Here is an 18,695-nt window from a genome sequence, read left to right on the forward strand (position 1 = left end):
ACGCCAGAGAGTGTGTTTGTGCATTTTTACATTATGATTTCACAAAATTAGCATTTTATACTATAATGCAATTTTGGCTATTTATAAATTAAAGATTTGGAAGCTCAAAAACTGTTGCTTTTCATCCAGAAAATCATCAGCTCTAAATTACAGTATTTACTGGTTTTTGGCTGCCCCTGTTTGTTCAGGGTTGCTACAGCAGAGCCACTGCAGATCCACACTGGGATTTGGCACAAGTTATACACCGGATGCCCTTCCTGGCGCAACTCCAGTTTTACATGGGGAAATGCACACAGCCCCTGGTTTTCCCAAGAGGTCTTCCAGCCATGCAATCACAACCTGCTTTGCTTCTGGCGTGTGATGGGACCAGTTATATTACAACAGTATGGGACTCAAATATTTATCCTAGTGAACCAAAACATATGTGCTACAGATCAATTTCAAGGCCAGATGTGTTATTCAAGGCCTTTCCTAAAATATACAACCTAAATGACTGACTGTAACAACCACTAGCACACTAGTTTTCTGTGCAAAAACATAACATATATGTCATATTCAACATGTTATAAGCAAGGGTTTCCCTTTCCACTGTACAGGACTGGCAGGCCACTACCACAAAATGTTATAAAAGTACACTTTCATACCAGAAAAAAAAACAACACTCCCTAATATGCTTCACAATTAAACCATTTTAACATCATCTCAGAAATTTATAAATTTATAGATTGGTCTGGAGTTAAGCAAAGTCAGGCATTGCCAAGTTGGCAGCAACTGAAGCTGCCACATTTCACCAGCTGTTTTTGGGTGACATCAAGAGGGGTTTGCCCAACATATGTACAATCTATGGGCAAACCTCAAAGAGAGCAAGTCCACATGAGACTGTGCCTATGGATAAATGTGTTAAAAAATGAACTTGTGCGAGAATGACAGAAACAAGAAAAGCACAAAGACTGGAACAAATTTTGCAGCTGCTAACTAAATTCAAGTATTCCCAAACCATTATGTAGCCATTATGTTTAGGGACTAGCAAGACAGAATGGCATCCAAAAGGTTAATGCACTTTTCCCCAGAGCAGAATGTTTTTTTTACCCATCTCTAGCATGAGTTTTACTGTGAAAGCCAAACCGCTGAATGACACTGTAACACACCAATGTTTGCCAAATTAGCACAGAGTTGGAAAATACCGATAGTAGGAGGGGAAAATATACCACAATTAGATTAATTTTCCTTAAATTTTTCAAATGAAAGTGCAAATATTTATTTTGTCTTATGATCCAATTTCTCTGACTTGGCAACATTTCAGCTGCCTCTGCAGAATGTTTAACAAAATATGATCTGCAGTTTAGCCTTCTGGTTCATGCAAACAGCTCTGATACCATCTGAGAAATTGAAAATAATTTTTCCAATGACCCAAAGGTGCAGACAGACATTTTTCTTGTCCTTTTTGTATTTGTACAATTCAAACAGGGTAGCCCCTGAAGAGCAGCATGGAACCTTGCAATGAGCTATGCAACTATTTGAACTAACTGAAGAATAACAAACAATTATGCTAACAGTGAAGAGGCAACATCTTATAATGGCCTGCATATAATTTCTCAGAGGCAAAGAATACAACATCTATTTTCCCGTTTGGATAGCCAAGCATTGCACAATTTCTTACACACATGTACACACACTTACTTACTGGAAGGGCACTCAGAGTATAATCTGAGTAATTCTGCATTTGGAATTATTAGGAATGTAGCCCCAATTTCATACAATAAAACAACTTTATTCACAACACTCCCAGCTGACTTACCGGTACATTTCACGTGACCTTATCAAGACTCTTATTGAGAGCTGTACAAAATTTCACTCACTGATCATGTATGATGGGCAGGTTTCAAATTTAGTGTATCAGTTGTTGAGAAATGGGTTGAAATGTCAAACACCACATCATACTATGCAAAAGGAAAAATGCACTGGTTGTTTACTTGTATCTGATTATCAGGCAACTGCAACAGAGTTCTAAAGAGATTTGATGTATTGTAGAAATGCAGACAAATTATCTTACAAGGATGATCTCTGTCCACACAAGTCAGGCAATCAGATCAAGTATCAGATTTCTGCCTGTGTAAGAACAATGTAACTTTTGTAGCAGATTCCTTATAACACTCTTCCGTGTATTTTATAACAAGGAGATGAAGATTTGTTTTTAACTTAAGAATACTAGTTTCTTAGTTGTTGAACAGGTTTTGCCATTTTGAACAACATCCATGATGACTGTGCTGGATGTGTGTTCAAAGTAAAGACTACACATTTGTATTTCCTGTCCCTCCTTCCTCTGTGTTCACAGTCCAAATATTCTCAGTGTGGAATATTCAGGAAGATTATCCAGAGAAAGTGCTATCTATCTTTGTATCTGTAAAAACCTGTCCTTGGCATCTGCCTGAAATACAACATGGGATTACACTGAGTGTGCACTTGTAAAGAGGGTTGTGAGAGAAAAGGGAGAGGGACTGTCTTCAAATAGCATTTAAAGTATCTTCTTCATATGCAACCATTTGTTCCTTCTCTAAATGCCATACTGGAAGTCCACCACCGCAAGAAATTTTAATTAGGTAGCTGCCTCACATTTCTTTATGCAGGAAAACCCTGGATGCCATTATTAAATCTTGTGGATATTTGCATGAAGCTAAATTAATCTGTAAATTGGAATACAAAGCAGTCATTCATCTATTCTTATACCCTAAATAATTTCAACAGCAGGACTGAAGAGTTAGAATGTATCCAATAACCATAATAGGAAGTTGAGATGTTTAGAAATCTCTTTACAGCATTGAAAAAGAGAACATAATTATAATATATTTTAACATCTGCAAAGACACCAAATGACAAACAACTGGATAAAGCATCAGAAATGGAGAAAATAGGCAGACTATCATTATAGCTTTTGTCTGAGTTATAATTAAGGAATACTGTACATAAAGATTAAAAGTATACCGCCACTGAGTTTTTTAAGATTTAAGTCATAAAAAGAATTTTCATTGGTACCCCTATAATTTTGTTTATTAGCCTTTAAATAGGGTATTCATAATATCATATTGCCAATATGATCTAAACTAACAGTCTAGAACAAATAAATAAATAAATACGTCCCCTGACGACGCAAATTTCTAAAGAACAGATGGCCTGAACTATCTATGGTAGCAACCTATACAGTCTATGATAGCAATGTCATCACATGGGGGCTTCCCCCAACTTGCGTGAGGGATGCTGGGAAGTAGGGCTGAAACGATTAGTCGAGCAACTTGAATAATTTGATTACAAAAAATGTTTGAGGCAAATTCTGTGCCCCGAAGCATTGTTTAACATTGTAGTACATATGCCAGGTCTGCATGTGGTGCTGTAACGTCCCCAGAAAAAAAAAAAAAAAACAGACAAGAGCATGCCCATAAACAGTGAAAAGGCTCATCATCTGAAGTGTGTTTGTCTATTTAAAAAAAAAAACTAAAAAAAAAAAAAAAAAAAAACACGGTCTGCTCTACGTGGGGAGTGACTATTCGCCCGGCGGCCAGTTGCTGTCTCTCTCTACCTGGTGCGAGGGGCTCTCAGCACTCCGCTCACACGGGGCAGGTCACAGATCCATCCCCGGCCACACTGACAGCACTCAGCAAAAGTCCACTCTTTCTTCTGTGTTTTGCTTAGACCAGCATTGAGTGTTTTGCTTTTTATTTTTCGCTTTTTTGGGCAACACACAACGCTTCACAAACACTGTAACTTAAATAATAATAATAACAAAAACTGACTGTGAGGCTTGCATGTTCAACCTCCATCTGAAATGCATCTGCTGAATTGCAGCGAAAGAGGGATTAAAAAAGAATTAATGTAGGGACCCAGTCCACCAACCTTAAAAAAAAAAAAAGTTACATTTTACAAGTTGGGGGGAAAAACAAAACAGAAACCACATCCCTTTGCCATTTCAGCAAAATGTCAACGCTAGCGCAGTGACACTGTGCCATTCCTTAGGGAGAGCCCTGGACTATTAATGTTTAAAAACGCAAAAGTACTTTTTATCCAATTACTCGATTAATCGCAAGAATAATCGATAGAATACTCAATTACTAAAATAATCGATAGCTGCAGCCCTACTGGGAAGCACATGTGACAGCTAGTCAGATTGAACAAACAAGGTAACGTCAGGTGGTTGTAACTTCTAGCAAAATAATCCAACATGGCGGAAAATGCACCGAAACAGCTGGGCTTCTGTATAAATCTAATACGTTTCTCATATACGAGGTCTATTAGAAAAGTATCCGACCTTATTATTTTTTTCAAAAACCATATGGATTTGAATCACGTGTGATTACATCAGACATGCTTGAACCCTCGTGGGCATGCAAGAGTTTTTTCATGCCTGTCGGTTATGTCATTCGCCTGTGGGCAGTCTTTGAGTGAGGAGTCGCCCACCCTCTCGTCGATTTTTTCATTGTTTAGGAATGGCTCAGAGACTGCTGCTTTGTTTGATCAAAATTTTTTCAAAACTGTAAGGCACAACTGAGTGGACACCATTCGATAAATTCAGCTGGTTTTCGGTAAAAATTTTAACGGCTGATGAGAGATTTTGGTCTGGTAGTGTCGCCGTAAGGACGACCCATGGCGCCTGACGGCGATCTGCGCTTCGAGGCGGCAGCGTCTCACCGTTTCAAGTTGAAAACTTCCACATTTCAGGCTCTGTTGACCCAGTAAGTCGTCAGAGAACAGAGAACTTTCAGAAGAAGTCGGCATGAGGAGTTTATTCGGACATTCCATTGTTAACGGACATTTTGTAATGAAAGAACGTGCGGGCAGAGTCGCATGTCGGGCCGGACCCGACCGCGGGGGGGGGGGGGGGGGGGGGTCGCAGCAGGAAAAACACCTCCGTTGGAAACCTTAACGGGCAAGTTGGAACATGCCCAAGCTGTTAAACAATTTCTCAGTTACTCACTTGTTGAAAGCCATCAAAAGGCGCCTGAATTTTACAAATGGTTTTCAACATGGAGGGGTTTTTCCTGTCGCGGCGCACACAGATTCGCCGAGTCGTCACAGAAACGACTCGGCAAATTTGCGCACACGTCTTTCATTAAAAAAATGTCCTTAAACAGTGGAATGTCCGCATAAAGTCCTCATGCCGGCCTCTTCTGAATCTTCTCTGTTCTCTCACGACGTCCTGGGTGAATTAAGCCTTAAATTAGGATGTTTTCAGCTCGAAACAGGCCGACGACGGCACCTGGAAGCGCTGCGCGACGTCCCGCTCCGTGGGAAGTCCTTACACCGACAGAAACACCCCATAATCTCTCATCAGCCGTTAAACTTTTCACCGAAAACCATCTTAATTTCTCGAATAGTGTCCACTCGGATATTCCTCACAGGTCCAGAAAAATTTTTGATAAAGCAACGTGCGCCGTCTCGAGCAGCGTGTGAAACAAAGGAATTCAGCCGAGAGGGCGGGACCACATCTCACTCAAGGCCTGCCCACAGGGAAATGACGTCACCGACGCGTGAAAAAACTCACGCATGCGTACGAGGGTTCAAGCATGATTGGTGTAATCGCACGTCATTCAAATCCATATAGTTAAAAAAAATAAATAAAAGTGTCGGTTTCTTATCTAATAGACCTCGTATGATGTAAAAGTTACAGAGAAATAAACAATTCTAAATCTAAAAATGCTGCTTTTGCAACCAGATAACACCTCTGAAGTAATTTATAAGACATCTCACAGACACCAGCGTGCATGTTACATATGCACGCATCACCTTTGGTCAAATGTAAATTCTGGTCATTTCAAAACCTCATGGATGGGCACAACCTCATGGATGGGCACACACACTAACTCCTGCAGACTGTGTTAAAAAGACAATAACATATTTGTTATGGAATTCCCCCCAGGTAAATATGTTCTCTTCATTACAATGAGCTGTAATTTTGAAACATTTCAAAAACTAGAAGCACTCAGAGAGTGCAAACCTCCGCCAAGGCCATGGGGTCACTGACGCCATAACATCTACACGCCGTGGAATCACTGAACGTAAAAAAGTCTAACAATGATGTTTGCTCAGTAGTAAAAAAAAGTTTCATCTGCTGTGACTGGATAGCATGTATCCTTAGCGCTTGGCATCACAGTTTATCACAGCAACGTGCACCTTTCCCAGAAGCTACTGTCATCTGAGCACTGATATTGATATTGCATGTGCTTATAGACAAAAACAAGTAAGAGACAAAATTCAACTTATTATTCAACTAAACTGCAAATATATGAATTTTTTAACATTTATGAAACACTTCTCTAAACAAGGCCATAGGGTCACTGACCCTAAAGAGATTCCCTCCTTGGCACAGTGATCTATTTCTTTTTGTCTCTTTCTCTAAAATTGTATATAATAATCATTAGATTATTAATATATACACAAAAATAAATTTAAGAAATATTACAATTTGAAAACAAATGCACCCGAACGCGATGACAGCTGCAACTGCTTAATGCTAACTTTTAACATTGAAAATGCCATAGACATGCTAACACGTTAGCATCGGGATCCGGATTGTGATCCGGATCACCACTAAAATTTAATCACTTGTTCCTCTTGTCATTTCCAACCACTTCACAAAATTTCATCAAAATCCGTTCAAAACTTTTTGAGTTATCCTGCTGACAGACAGACAGACAAACAAACAAACGTGACCAAAAACATAACCTCCTTGGCGGAGGTAATAAAGACATTGTAATGCTTGGATTTCAGTAGAAACTAAATTTTGTCAGTTTAGCGAAATTTGAATGCCGGTATAGCTTTAAGCACTTTATTATTAATTTTTATGTCATCATTACAATCATCTTGGTCTTATCATATACCTAAATTTTTTTCAACTTCCAACACTTGCACATATTCACTAAATAGATTTTACATGTCTTCATAAATGCATGTGAAATCAGGATTCAATTTAGGGTTTGCAAATTTGGAGTCCCTGGGATTCCATGGGGTAAAAAAAAAAAATTGGAGTTCCCTTGTCATTTCATGGAGTCCATGTTAAATCAATAAATTCTGATATTCAAGTGTGTTGTAGAGTTGAATACAACCCATTTAAAATGTCTAGCATGAAATGCATTTTTTTTTTCAAAATTTTTCTAAGTTTCTACAATGTCTTAGCATTTTAAGGCCCTGTCACACCCTGACGATTTAGCCTGCGTATGCCGGCCGTATTTAAAAACTCTGGCGTACGTCTAATAAATTAATGCAGCTGTCAAACCCTGGTGATTAGCCAGCACATGCTGACAGCCCCGTTTCCACCCAGTGGTTTGGGTCGGTACTGCACGGTGTGGTGCGGGTCAAAAACATTATTGACATTATTATTATATTATTGAACGTTATTTTATTGTTTCATTTTTTATCTTGGTGAACCATTTTCATTGTGTACAGAATGCTGATGAGTCAACTGGCTGTGGTAAACACTGCTGTGAATGAATGGAGTGCTGTGACTCTAAACTTTCAAAGCACCATCGCTGTCGTCTGATCAGGCCTGAGCAGGTCATCACAGACCTGAATAATGAAACGCTGTGATGATTTAAAATTTTACAGTGCTCCGACCAGTGTAAGCCCCGCGGTCCACTCCCCAAAAAAATCAGATGCCTTCATGTCTAGTTCTTCCTGCTCGCGTCACCAGGCTCAACACCCCCCACCCCCCCCCCCAACGCGTGCACATTCACCTCATTTCACCGAAGAAGTTTGGTACAATGGCAGAGGGAATACAGCCGAAACTACCACTTCCACCGGATTGTGCCTTGTCGGATTAATCATTTTCTCTGCAAATTGGCCGTTGAAAACGGCGGTAATCACTTCCTGCACGCTGATGCGATCCACTGACGTCACCACTCGCTCTGTTTACTGCTTCTTTACTCCACTTGACGAGCTGAAATGTTAAAAAAAAAAAATCTTTCACGCATAAATGTCGTGCTACGTGGTGCGATCTACTTGTAATCGCCAACACGATGTGCAGCTTGTCAAGTGGACTAAAGAAGTGAAGAGAGCAAGTGGTGATGTCAGCGGATCGCATCAGAGGTTATATTTAACAGCTGCACACAAGAAGGAAAGAACACACAACTGTTTTACCAAGCCATGACAATGTAAACATGACAAATAACTACCTTTTTAGACAGCTCAAAATGCTTTCTGCAGCCTGTTAGGCGCACGCGCTGGAGCATTCCTCTGTGATTCAGGAAGTGATTACAGCCATTTTCAATGGCCAATTTGCAGAGAAAATGATTCATCTGACAGGAAATAATTATTTCATATACAAAGCGTCCAGCGCAGAGCGCATGGTAGCCAGTAGAACAAAGAACGCCGTCCAGCTGTGAACACAGCGGGTGGGATCATCACAATGACGTGCATGCTACTGTGTGAATCAAAGACATGCTCGTGTCAGGGGGCCTTTAGTCGGCTCTCCTCTGCCCCGCTGAGTCCCACAGTCAGATGCGTTCAAGTTTGGGGGTGTGTGGCTTTGGACCGAGCACTGACGGGGTAGGGAGGAGGGGGTGGAACCTACAGGAGGTACTACTTTCAAATCTTCCTAGCTCTCTTGCTAGCTCTCCAGGACTACCAATTCTAGCTTTAACAACAGAGATTGGATCAATCAGCCACAATAGCGGATTACAACTGGCACCAGCATGAAATGCACGGCTTTTTTTTTTTAACTTCAAATTTTTATAAGTTGCTACACTGACTTAAGGTGCCAAAGTATTTGCTGGCACCAAAGTCCCATGTGACAAATGGACTTTTCTCAGCCAAGACAGAAGGAATTAAATTATGTTGAGATGTCGTTTTGTAAAGGTGGATAAGTTTAAAGATGATCTCACTGAAACGGACAGGTAAGACATTATTTACTCCATCTGTGAATGATTTTAATGTTTACTAATAACGTATTACGCTACTAATGTACAGTACATTAAATGTATTCAACAAGGAAACAATATTTATTTTAAAATAGCTGATATTTTCAGTCCCTCATGTCATTTTTTTTAGATTTCAAAATTGTTTCAAGGGGAAAAAAAATAAAAAAATAAAAAAAAATAAAAAATCCACACTTCCTCATCACTTTTTTCCTGATGTCAGATAGTAAAACTATTTACTATTAAATGGTACCAATTAAGCCCATTCCAGACTTGACTTTTTCCCTAAAATTTCTTATTTTTATCTTTTGAACTGTACATCAACTAATTGATGGACTCAGTGCTGAGTGCTGAGACAGTGGACTCATCTCTGTGCTTGTTCTGTTAGACCTCAGTGCTGCTTTTGATACTGTTGACCATAAAATTTTATTACAGAGATTAGAGCATGCCATAGGTATTAAAGGCACTGCGCTGCGGTGGTTTGAATCATATTTATCTAATAGATTACAATTTGTTCATGTAAATGGGGAATCTTCTTCACAGACTAAGGTTAATTATGGAGTTCCACAAGGTTCTGTGCTAGGACCAATTTTATTCACTTTATACAACCCCTGGCAGAAATTATGGAATCTCCGGCCTCGGAGGATGTTCATTCAGTTGTTTAGTTTTGTAGAAAAAAAGCAGATCACAGACATGACAAAACTAAAGTCATTTCAAATGGCAACTTTCTGGCTTTAAGAAACACTATAAGAAATCAAGAAAAAAGATTGTGGCAGTCAGTAATGGTTACTTTTTTTAGACCAAGCAGAGGAAAAAAATATGGAATCACTCAATTCTGAGGAAAAAATTATGGAATCACCCTGTAAATTTTCATCCCCAAAACTAACACCTGCATCATATCAGATCTGCTCGTTAGTCTGCATCTAAAAAGGAGTGAACACACCTTGGAGAGCTGTTGCACCAAGTGGACTGACATGAATCATGGCTCCAACACGAGATATGTCAGTTGAAACAAAGGAGAGGATTATCAAACTCTTAAAAGAGAGTAAATCATCATGCAATGTTGCAAAAGATGTTGGTTGTTCACAGTCAGCTGTGTCTAAACTCTGGACCAAATACAAACAACATGAGAAGGTTGTTAAAGGCAAACATACTGGTAGACCAAGGAAGACATCAAAGCGTCAAGACAGAAAACTTAAAGCAATATGTCTCAAAAATCGAAAATGCACAACAAAACAAATGAGGAACGAATGGGAGGAAACTGGAGTCAACGTCTGTGACCGAACTGTAAGAAACCGCCTAATGAAAATGGGATTTACATACAGAAAAGCTAAACGAAAGCCATCATTAACACCTAAACAGAAAAAAAACAAGGTTACAATGGGCTAAGGAAAAGCAATCGTGGACTGTGGATGACTGGATGAAAGTCATATTCAGTGATGAATCTCGAATCTGCATTGGGCAAGGTGATGATGCTGGAACTTTTGTTTGGTGCCGTTCCAATGAGATTTATAAAGATGACTGCCTGAAGAGAACATGTAAATTTCCACAGTCATTGATTATGGGGCTGCATGTCAGGTAAAGGCACTGGGGAGATGGCTGTCATTACATCATCAATAAATGCACAAGTTTACGTTGATATTTTGGACAATTGAAAGGATGTTTGGGGATGATGAAATCATTTTTCAAGATGATAATGCATCTTGCCATAGAGCAAAAACTGCGAAAACATTCCTTGCAAAAAGACACGTAGGGTCAATGTCATTGCACAGGGTCAATGTCAACGAGCAGATCTGATTTGATGCAGGTGTTAGTTTTGAGGATGAAAATTTACAGGGTGATTCCATAATTTTTTCCTCAGAATTGAGTGATTCCATATTTTTTTCCTCTGCTTGGTCTAAAAAAGTAACCGTTACTGACTGCCATAAGATTTTTTTCTTGATTTCTTATAGTGTTTCTTAAAGCCAGAAAGTTGCCATTTGAAATGACTTTAGTTTTGTGTCATGTCTGTGATCTGCTTTTTTTCTACAAAATTAAACAACTGAATGAACATCCTCCGAGGCCGGTGATTCCATAATTTTTGCCAGGGGTTGTACATGCTTCCCTTAGGCAGTATTATTAGACGGCATTGCTTAAATTTTCATTGTTACGTAGATGATACCCAGCTTTATCTATCCAAGAAGCCAGAGGACACACACCAATTAGCTAAACTGCAGGATTGTCTTACAGACAAAGACATGGATGACCTCTAATTTCCTGCTTTTAAACTCAGATAAAACTGAAGTTATTGTACTTGGCCCCACAAATCTTAGAAACATGGTGTCTAACCAGATCCTTACTCTGGATGGCATTACCCTGACCTCTAGTAATACTGTAAGAAATCTTGGAGTCATTTTTGATCAGGATATGTCATTCAATGCGCATATTAAACAAATATGTAGGACTGCTTTTTTGCATTTACGCAATATCTCTAAAATTAGAAAGGTCTTGTCTCAGAGTGATGCTGAAAAACTAATTCATGCATTTATTTCCTCTAGGCTGGACTATTGTAATTCATTATTATCAGGTTGTCCTAAAAGTTCCCTGAAAAGCCTTCAGTTAATTCAAAATGCTGCAGCTAGAGTACTAACGGGGACTAGAAGGAGAGAGCATATCTCACCCATATTGGCCTCTCTTCATTGGCTTCCTGTTAATTCTAGAATAGAATTTAAAATTCTTCTTCTTACTTAGAAGGTAATGAATAATCAGGTCCCATCTTATCTTAGGGACCTCATAGTACCATATCACCCCAATAGAGCGCTTCGCTCTCAGACTGCAGGCTTACTTGTAGTTCCTAGGGTTTGTAAGAGTAGAATGGGAGGCAGAGCCTTCAGCTTTCAGGCTCCTCTCCTGTGGAACCAGCTCCCAATTCAGATCAGGGAGACAGACACCCTCTCTACTTTTAAGATTAGGCTTAAAACTTTCCTTTTTGCTAAAGCTTATAGTTAGGGCTGGATCAGGTGACCCTGAACCATCCCTTAGTTATGCTGCTATAGACTTAGACTGCTGGGGGGTTCCCATGATGCACTGTGTTTCTTTCTCTTTTTGCACCACTCTGCATTTAATCATTAGTGATTGATCTCTGCTCCCCTCCACAGCATTTCTTTTTCCTGGTTCTCTCCCTCAGCCCCAACCAGTCCCAGCAGAAGACTGCCCCTCCCTGAGCCTGGTTCTGCTGGAGGTTTCTTCCTGTTAAAAGGGAGTTTTTCCTTCCCACTGTCGCCAAGTGCTTGCTCACAGGGGGTCGTTTTGACCGTTGGGGTTTTTACGTAATTATTGTATGGCCTTGCCTTACAATATAAAGCGCCTTGGGGCAACAGTTTGTTGTGATTTGGCGCTATATAAATAAAATTGATTGATTGATTGATAATTACTCATCATTCAAATGAGAGGTAAATCTTGCCCTTTAACAAATGATGTACTAACAAATTTAACCAATACAGGGCTCAACATAGCCATTTGCCCGCTGGTCAGGCGCCGATTTAGCCCACTTTCGGGCCACTACAATTTATCAAATGATGGCCTGCTCGGGCCACTACAAAAATATGCAAAATTCTATTTATTTTACCACATTTTGCGGCGGCAAAGTCAAATTTCTTCACATCTCTGTGTCAAAGTTCACTGAGTCTGCCATGTTTGTTTTGGTCTCGCACCACGCTTCATGCTCCCGCAGAATCTCGCGCACATTGAAATGTATGTTCTCTATGCGTGGAGTGTGTGCGTTCGGTCATTTTTGTCACTGATCTTCGGCGATGTTCGTTAGCATCTTTAAATGCGCGGGAAGCTGACAAACAAGATGCAAATCTAACAGAACGCTTTGAAATTTGAATTGAAATATGTTTAAATTACAACCACCAAAACCTGGACAACAACCAGGAAAGTTTTGCTAAAAGCTTAGTATTGATGAGTTAAGGGAGAGACAGAAATATATGAAAGAAACAAGAGGAAGAGCAGTTGTGTCCCGACCTAGCCACAGAAATGGCTGTGGCTTGGTCATGACCAAGAGAAGAATGAGGTTTTCTGCCAAATCTGCAGAGCCTATCTGTCGTATGCTGACAAGTAAGTAAAGCACATGCTTTGTTGTGGTAGGCCCTGGCTGTTTTGAAGCTAGTTTAAAAGTCTAACCAGCTTGCCTTTGTGGAAAACCCCACGGTGACAACATTAGCAAAGGAGCCAAGCATAATTTTTTTTTTTCTTTTTCAATTTTACATCTATAACTCCAATCCAGGCAAGGCATACTTTTTAGTTTTGATATGGACCTAGATCTGTATTTTACATTTCTGACTGTGAGTTAGCCAACTCTGAGGGTTGCTAAAAAATGCCCTCTAAATTTTATGGGAGTCACTTTATTTTTTTACACTTGAGAATGCCGTCTGATAAATTATATATATATTTTTTTACTTCATGGTCCATAGACTATTTTATGTTTTTTCTGGATTGGTTTATATTATATAGGCAATTTTATTTGCAGGATTTCAGGGTGGAATATCATGAACTCTCACATGCCAAAACCATGGGCCAGTGCTCCTACACTGTGGGCCACTAACTTCTAAATTCTACTGGCCCTGTGGGGCAAATAGCAAAACTTAGATTTTGGTGGCGTTAATAGGTACACTTACCCTATGTGTGTCAGTGGGTGCGATGCGGACCAGAAAAACAAAAATAACTATGAAATATTCGTCATGGAAACAAAAACCCAGATTTCCAGGAGTTCCCGCAAAACTCCTATCACTGACTGTTAGCAACCCCATTATCAATTTTGTATGTCTGAATATTAAGGTAGTGTTTGCTGCATACAACCTCCAATGTTTTGAATCATGGAAATATAGACTGGAATGGACGTGCGTGTCTCAATCTATTAGCTTCGCTCAGGACAGGAAGGCTCCATTACTAAGGGTGGAAATGTGCCAATCAATAATAAACTAACCGCTTTTTTTGCACTAGCGTCGCTATTTCTTAACGGATTTTAATAAATGTAGGCTTGTTTTAAAGCCCGTTGAAAGCTCTTTCCAATGAACCTATGCATGTGTGGGTGGGAAAAAAACTTATGTAAAATGCAGAAATTTGGGGAAATTATGACAAACTTTAATTGCTCTTTTTAATGAACCCATACATGCCTGGATAAAAAAAAATTCTTATGCATTAAAATATAAATCTGAAGTATGCCTTGCCATTGTGCTCATTTACCTTGCTGATTTTTCCACAGTAATATTACTGCTAGTCTTTTAATGACAACACACACACACACACACATATATATATATATATATATATATATATATATATATATATATGATTTTTACTAGCATTTTATTACAAGTAGATACAAAGCCATTCAGAATGTATGACTTCTGACCCTCAGTCAGGGTAAAAAGTACCACCCCCATCCCCCTCCAACCAGACTGTTAAAATTGAAATGCTGCCTGTGACCAGTATGTACATGTAAGGATTAAACAACGAGAAGCCGTGCATTATACGGTTTGAATGCATGACGCGGAGTCTAAAGCACTCCGCGAAGTGCATTCAAACCGTATAATGCACGGCTTCGAGTTGTTTAATCCGCTTATACCATGGTCCCACACAGTGAGCTAACACACAAATATTTATTTAAGTTAACAGAACTTGATAAAAATGTGTGAGTATTTTGGGACTATTTTATGTTTTGCCTCCGATGCGCTTACCGAGTCTGCGAGCTTGCGCCGCAGTGGGCCATCACACTGCCCCCCCCCCCCCCCCCCCCCCCCCCCCGCTGTATGGAGCTGCAAACAACTGGCAACAGGTCCAAAAACTACGTTCGCTGTTTTGATGCGGAGCGTTCGGCAGCCCGCAAGGATACAACCATTCTCTTCTTCTTTCCGGTCTTCAATCTTGTTCAGTTCGTCCAATGTTAAATCTTCATGCCGTTGCTTTTGCTGTTCTTCTCGTTTGTTCTCCTCCTCTTTCCATTCCTCAAATGTTTTATTTTAGCCAAAAATATTAAAATTCACTTGGAAATCCATGTTTTATCGCATTTCTGTCATTAACCTGTCAAAACACAGCTGATCTGTGCCAACTGATTTGCGCGTTGCTATGGTGACGACCAGAGCAGAGTGATTATAAGTGACTTAACTCGCCGAACTACGTGTGCGTATACAGGAAAATAATGCACGCCAGTTAGACATGGAATTCTCACTGACCATGGTATAAATATATTAAACAACTGTTTCCGTATTTGTATGTTTGTGAATGCAGCTTAATGAAAAGAACTTATGGCGCTGAATTATAATCTCAGTATTACAATATTAAATTGCAACATAACGACTTTAAAATAGACATTTGTTTTACATAATTACATTAAGGCTATTGTACAGTTCATTTTAGTATTCGAGAAGTTGTTTTTGTAGTTGGTGCAGTTGATGGTGAAGCACTGGCTGCCTTTTGTCTCTTCATTTCGCTTCTGTTTAACAGGTACCTTAACTGGCTCAAGGCGCTCTCTCCACCCTTAGTAACGGCCGCCGTGCGGCACGTCGCTAGTCATGTGACGTCCATTCCAGGTCTCTATTTCCATGTTTTGAATAGCCACCTCCAAGATTTACCACCTGTCTGCCACATGAACCGTCACAGCATTTATCACCTCTTTCACACACGGCTGAAAGCAGCACAGCCACAGTAATGATCCATTCTGCTGTTATATGTGAGTAAGAGCCAGAGAGACAGATACATAAGTTAATTGGTATTTCCATATGTGTAACTAGATCAGGGGTTGCCAAGGTCGGTCCTCGAGAACCACATTCCTGACACACTTAGTTGTCTCCCTGCTCCAACACACCTGAATCCAGTGAAAGGAACGAGTCTTTCATTGGATTCAAGTGTGTTGGAGCAGGGAGACAACTAAGAGTGTCAGGAATGTGGCTCTCGAGGACTGAACTTGGCCACCTCTGAACTAGATAAATACATAAATTCTTTGTGACAAAAACTCAAGCGTGAACATCAAATCTCCACAGCTGCTGGGTTCACTGGCTTCAGTAAATGCAACCAGCTCCATGTGTAAAGGGGGCTTAAGTAATGTTCAGAGACTGAGAAATGTCCTCAAAACTGATCAGGATGAGCAAGAAACAGTCTTTTTTGAAGACAAGATAAGGTTCTTAGACATTAATAAACAGCAATTTACAAAGTTCTGAGAATTGTGTTGCTGTGAAAGCAGATGGAAACCCAAAGTAAAGGCATCAAAAGGATCCAGACAGTGACAGACGGCCATGAGCCTACCTTCAATCGTTTCACCACCTCGTCATTGCTGATTTTGTCAGTTATCTCTTTCACACCCGGAGGGTAAACAATCCTTCCGTCCCCCGCCGGTTTCTGCTGTTGCGGAAACTCCATGCTTGTTGATGTGTGTATCCACACGGTCTTCTACTGGCCTCTATGGGTCAGAAAACAAAAGTTCAACACAAACATGCTACCACACTTACAAATAACTCATTTTAATGTTAAATATAAGATGCCCGTTACCGATTCTATCCTCCTCAGGTGATGAAACACAATCAGTATGCTTTATTATACAATAACAAAAAATATTTTATCAACAGAAAACAAACACTGTACGTATAAGCTTGCATGCTAAAACATCCAGCAAAACAGTAGCCCTGTATTCACACCTACATTTCTCATCAAACATCGTTTAGGTTGATAATCAAGCTTCACGCCTATTTCGGCAAAATGATAAAAAACTGTACTGTAGATTTCCAGCAGAATCCCGTTAAAAATAACGCCAGTCCAGTCGGTATGTGTCCACTGTCTGACAGATCAGCACCACCAGCGAACTAGCTGGTTAGCGAGCGAGCATCATTAGCTAGCGGCTAACAATTTGCGGGAAGCCACTAATGTTAGCGGAGCATGCTACCTGGCTAGCGGCTAGTCGCGTTAGCCACGCCTGCTAACCCACTTTGCTAACACAGGCCGCAAACTATTCAGGTACCATCACATCTCCAGCTAGACACAATCACAGAGGAAGTGAAGTATCCTATCACCTTTATGAAAAACAGCCATGCAAGTGGTCAGTTCCTGTGCTTTCCAACAAATACAACTACTTTGTGAAGTTTAACAACGAAGCAAATTTAGTTGTTACTGCCTTTTTTCCAACTTCCACGCATCGCTTTGTACAAGCGAAGCGCTGCTACCGTCTCCTCTCAGCCTCAACTTGCTCCCACGGATGGTTTGGAACAGCCTAACGAATGCAAAATGAAGATATATTTTAAAAATACAGCCACCACTACAACCGAATAATGTTTGCCACACGCCCCCTCGTTACTATTTACCTCTCCGATATGCCGTTTTAATTCATTAGTCTGACACAGGTTGGATTTAGTTTTCCTCACAAAGCTCTGTCCGTTCAGCCACTGCTGCTGAGTGAAGGCTTGTTATAGAGCGCCCCCTATGGTTTGAGAAGAGTAGTGCGCCAGCACTGGATGGCGGGAGCAGAAACAAACAGCGCTCGTGCACTGTTTAAAAGTTTTAAACCCAGGGCTTAAAAATTTGGTTTAAATTTTAAGCCCAGGGCTTAAAAATTTGGTTTAAATTTCTATGCAAATAATTTTTGAAATTTGCAAAACAAATACATGACACAGAAGAGGGGGTAGAAAAAATAAATTAAATAAGTAAATAAAAAAGTATGTCATTTGTTTTTTAAATAACTTTCTTGGTACACTGTAAAAACTTCAACTTAAAAACTTAAGTTCAGTTGTTGCCTTAAAAACACAAGTAAACTCAACTCACATTGTTAAGTTATGTTGACATTTAAATTTCACTGAACTGGCTTACAACCTTGAGTTGCAATGCCATGCCAATAATTATGAGTTAACTCATTAAAAGTGGAAGTTTCATGATATTAAGTGGAAGTAAATTAGAGAAACAACTTATAGCAACTAATTGAGCTTATCACTTTTTACAGTGTAATTTAAGACGAAATCATTGTTAAAAATCAAATATACATGTTCGAATATAGTGGTATAGGGGTTGGTATGGTTAGACCTTATTTGTGTGACGCACCTAGAGGCAGCTTTGTTGTGATTTGGCGCTGTATAAATAAAATAAATTGAAATTGATATTACTCAAAAGTCTACACAAAAATCCCTATGAATTTAGCTAAAGCAGACATTTCTTTGTTCTCTTTGTCTCTTGCATATATTTGTGATTTTTAAATTACATTTATCTTAAAATAAGGTTGTACTGTATATAAGTTTTGTCAATTTCCTTGTTTAACATTTTGCAGGCTGTGCTCATGTCAAAATAAAGGTACTCCAATTCTGAGAGACATGAAAATTCAGTAAGGTATATCTTATATATTATATTCCAATTCTAAGGTGGAACTATACTAGTATACTAAGGAATATTTAAATATCTAAAAAGGAAGAGTAAAATAGAAGAGTAGAAAAGAGTAGAGTAGAGCCACTTAGGTGCCTGGTCTTGAGAACCAGGGATAGTAGGTTGTGCTCATGTCAAAATAAAGGTACTCCAATTCTGAGAGACATGACCACTGATCTGTTCTGCAATCTGTGGGAGAGAGGTTCAAATGGTATTCTAATCCAATTACATTTTTTTCCACAAATCTGATTGGTTAATCATGTGAGATTTCAAACCGTATAATATCGGGGTAACGGTGGCAAAATATTTGACTGTTTCACATTTGGACGTATTACTCCGCGCCCTGACCGGCCACACACGCTGCTATGCAGATTTCGCGTACCGATGACGATCCCGAAATGGGTGAATTTAAGATGC

The 18,695-nt window shown here is 39.6% G+C and overlaps 1 protein-coding gene across 6 annotated transcripts in view; it reads right to left on the reverse strand.

Annotated features, from left to right (window-relative positions):
• The window catches only part of pds5a (PDS5 cohesin associated factor A), a 72,361-nt gene extending 55,020 nt beyond the window's left edge, over positions 1-17,341 (reverse strand). For 3 of the 6 annotated variants that reach the window (XR_004565062.1, XM_034187318.1, XM_034187322.1), the window contains exons 1-2: positions 17,234-17,341; positions 16,185-16,338 (exon numbers count right to left, since the gene is read on the reverse strand). Coding sequence is in view for 5 of the 6 variants with exons in the window: in XM_034187318.1 (XP_034043209.1) it covers positions 16,185-16,298 (114 nt within the window). In the remaining variant the exon portion in view is untranslated. Of the gene's footprint in view, positions 1-16,184; positions 16,339-16,427; positions 16,531-16,577; positions 16,880-16,945; positions 17,132-17,233 lie in introns of those variants that run through there. The other 3 variants (XM_034187320.1, XM_034187319.1, XM_034187321.1) reach the window with 3 other exon arrangements.
• Between the last annotated feature and the right edge of the window lie 1,354 nt (positions 17,342-18,695).

This window comes from Thalassophryne amazonica, chromosome 15, assembly GCF_902500255.1.
Source record: "Thalassophryne amazonica chromosome 15, fThaAma1.1, whole genome shotgun sequence".
Classification (NCBI taxonomy): domain Eukaryota; kingdom Metazoa; phylum Chordata; class Actinopteri; order Batrachoidiformes; family Batrachoididae; genus Thalassophryne; species Thalassophryne amazonica.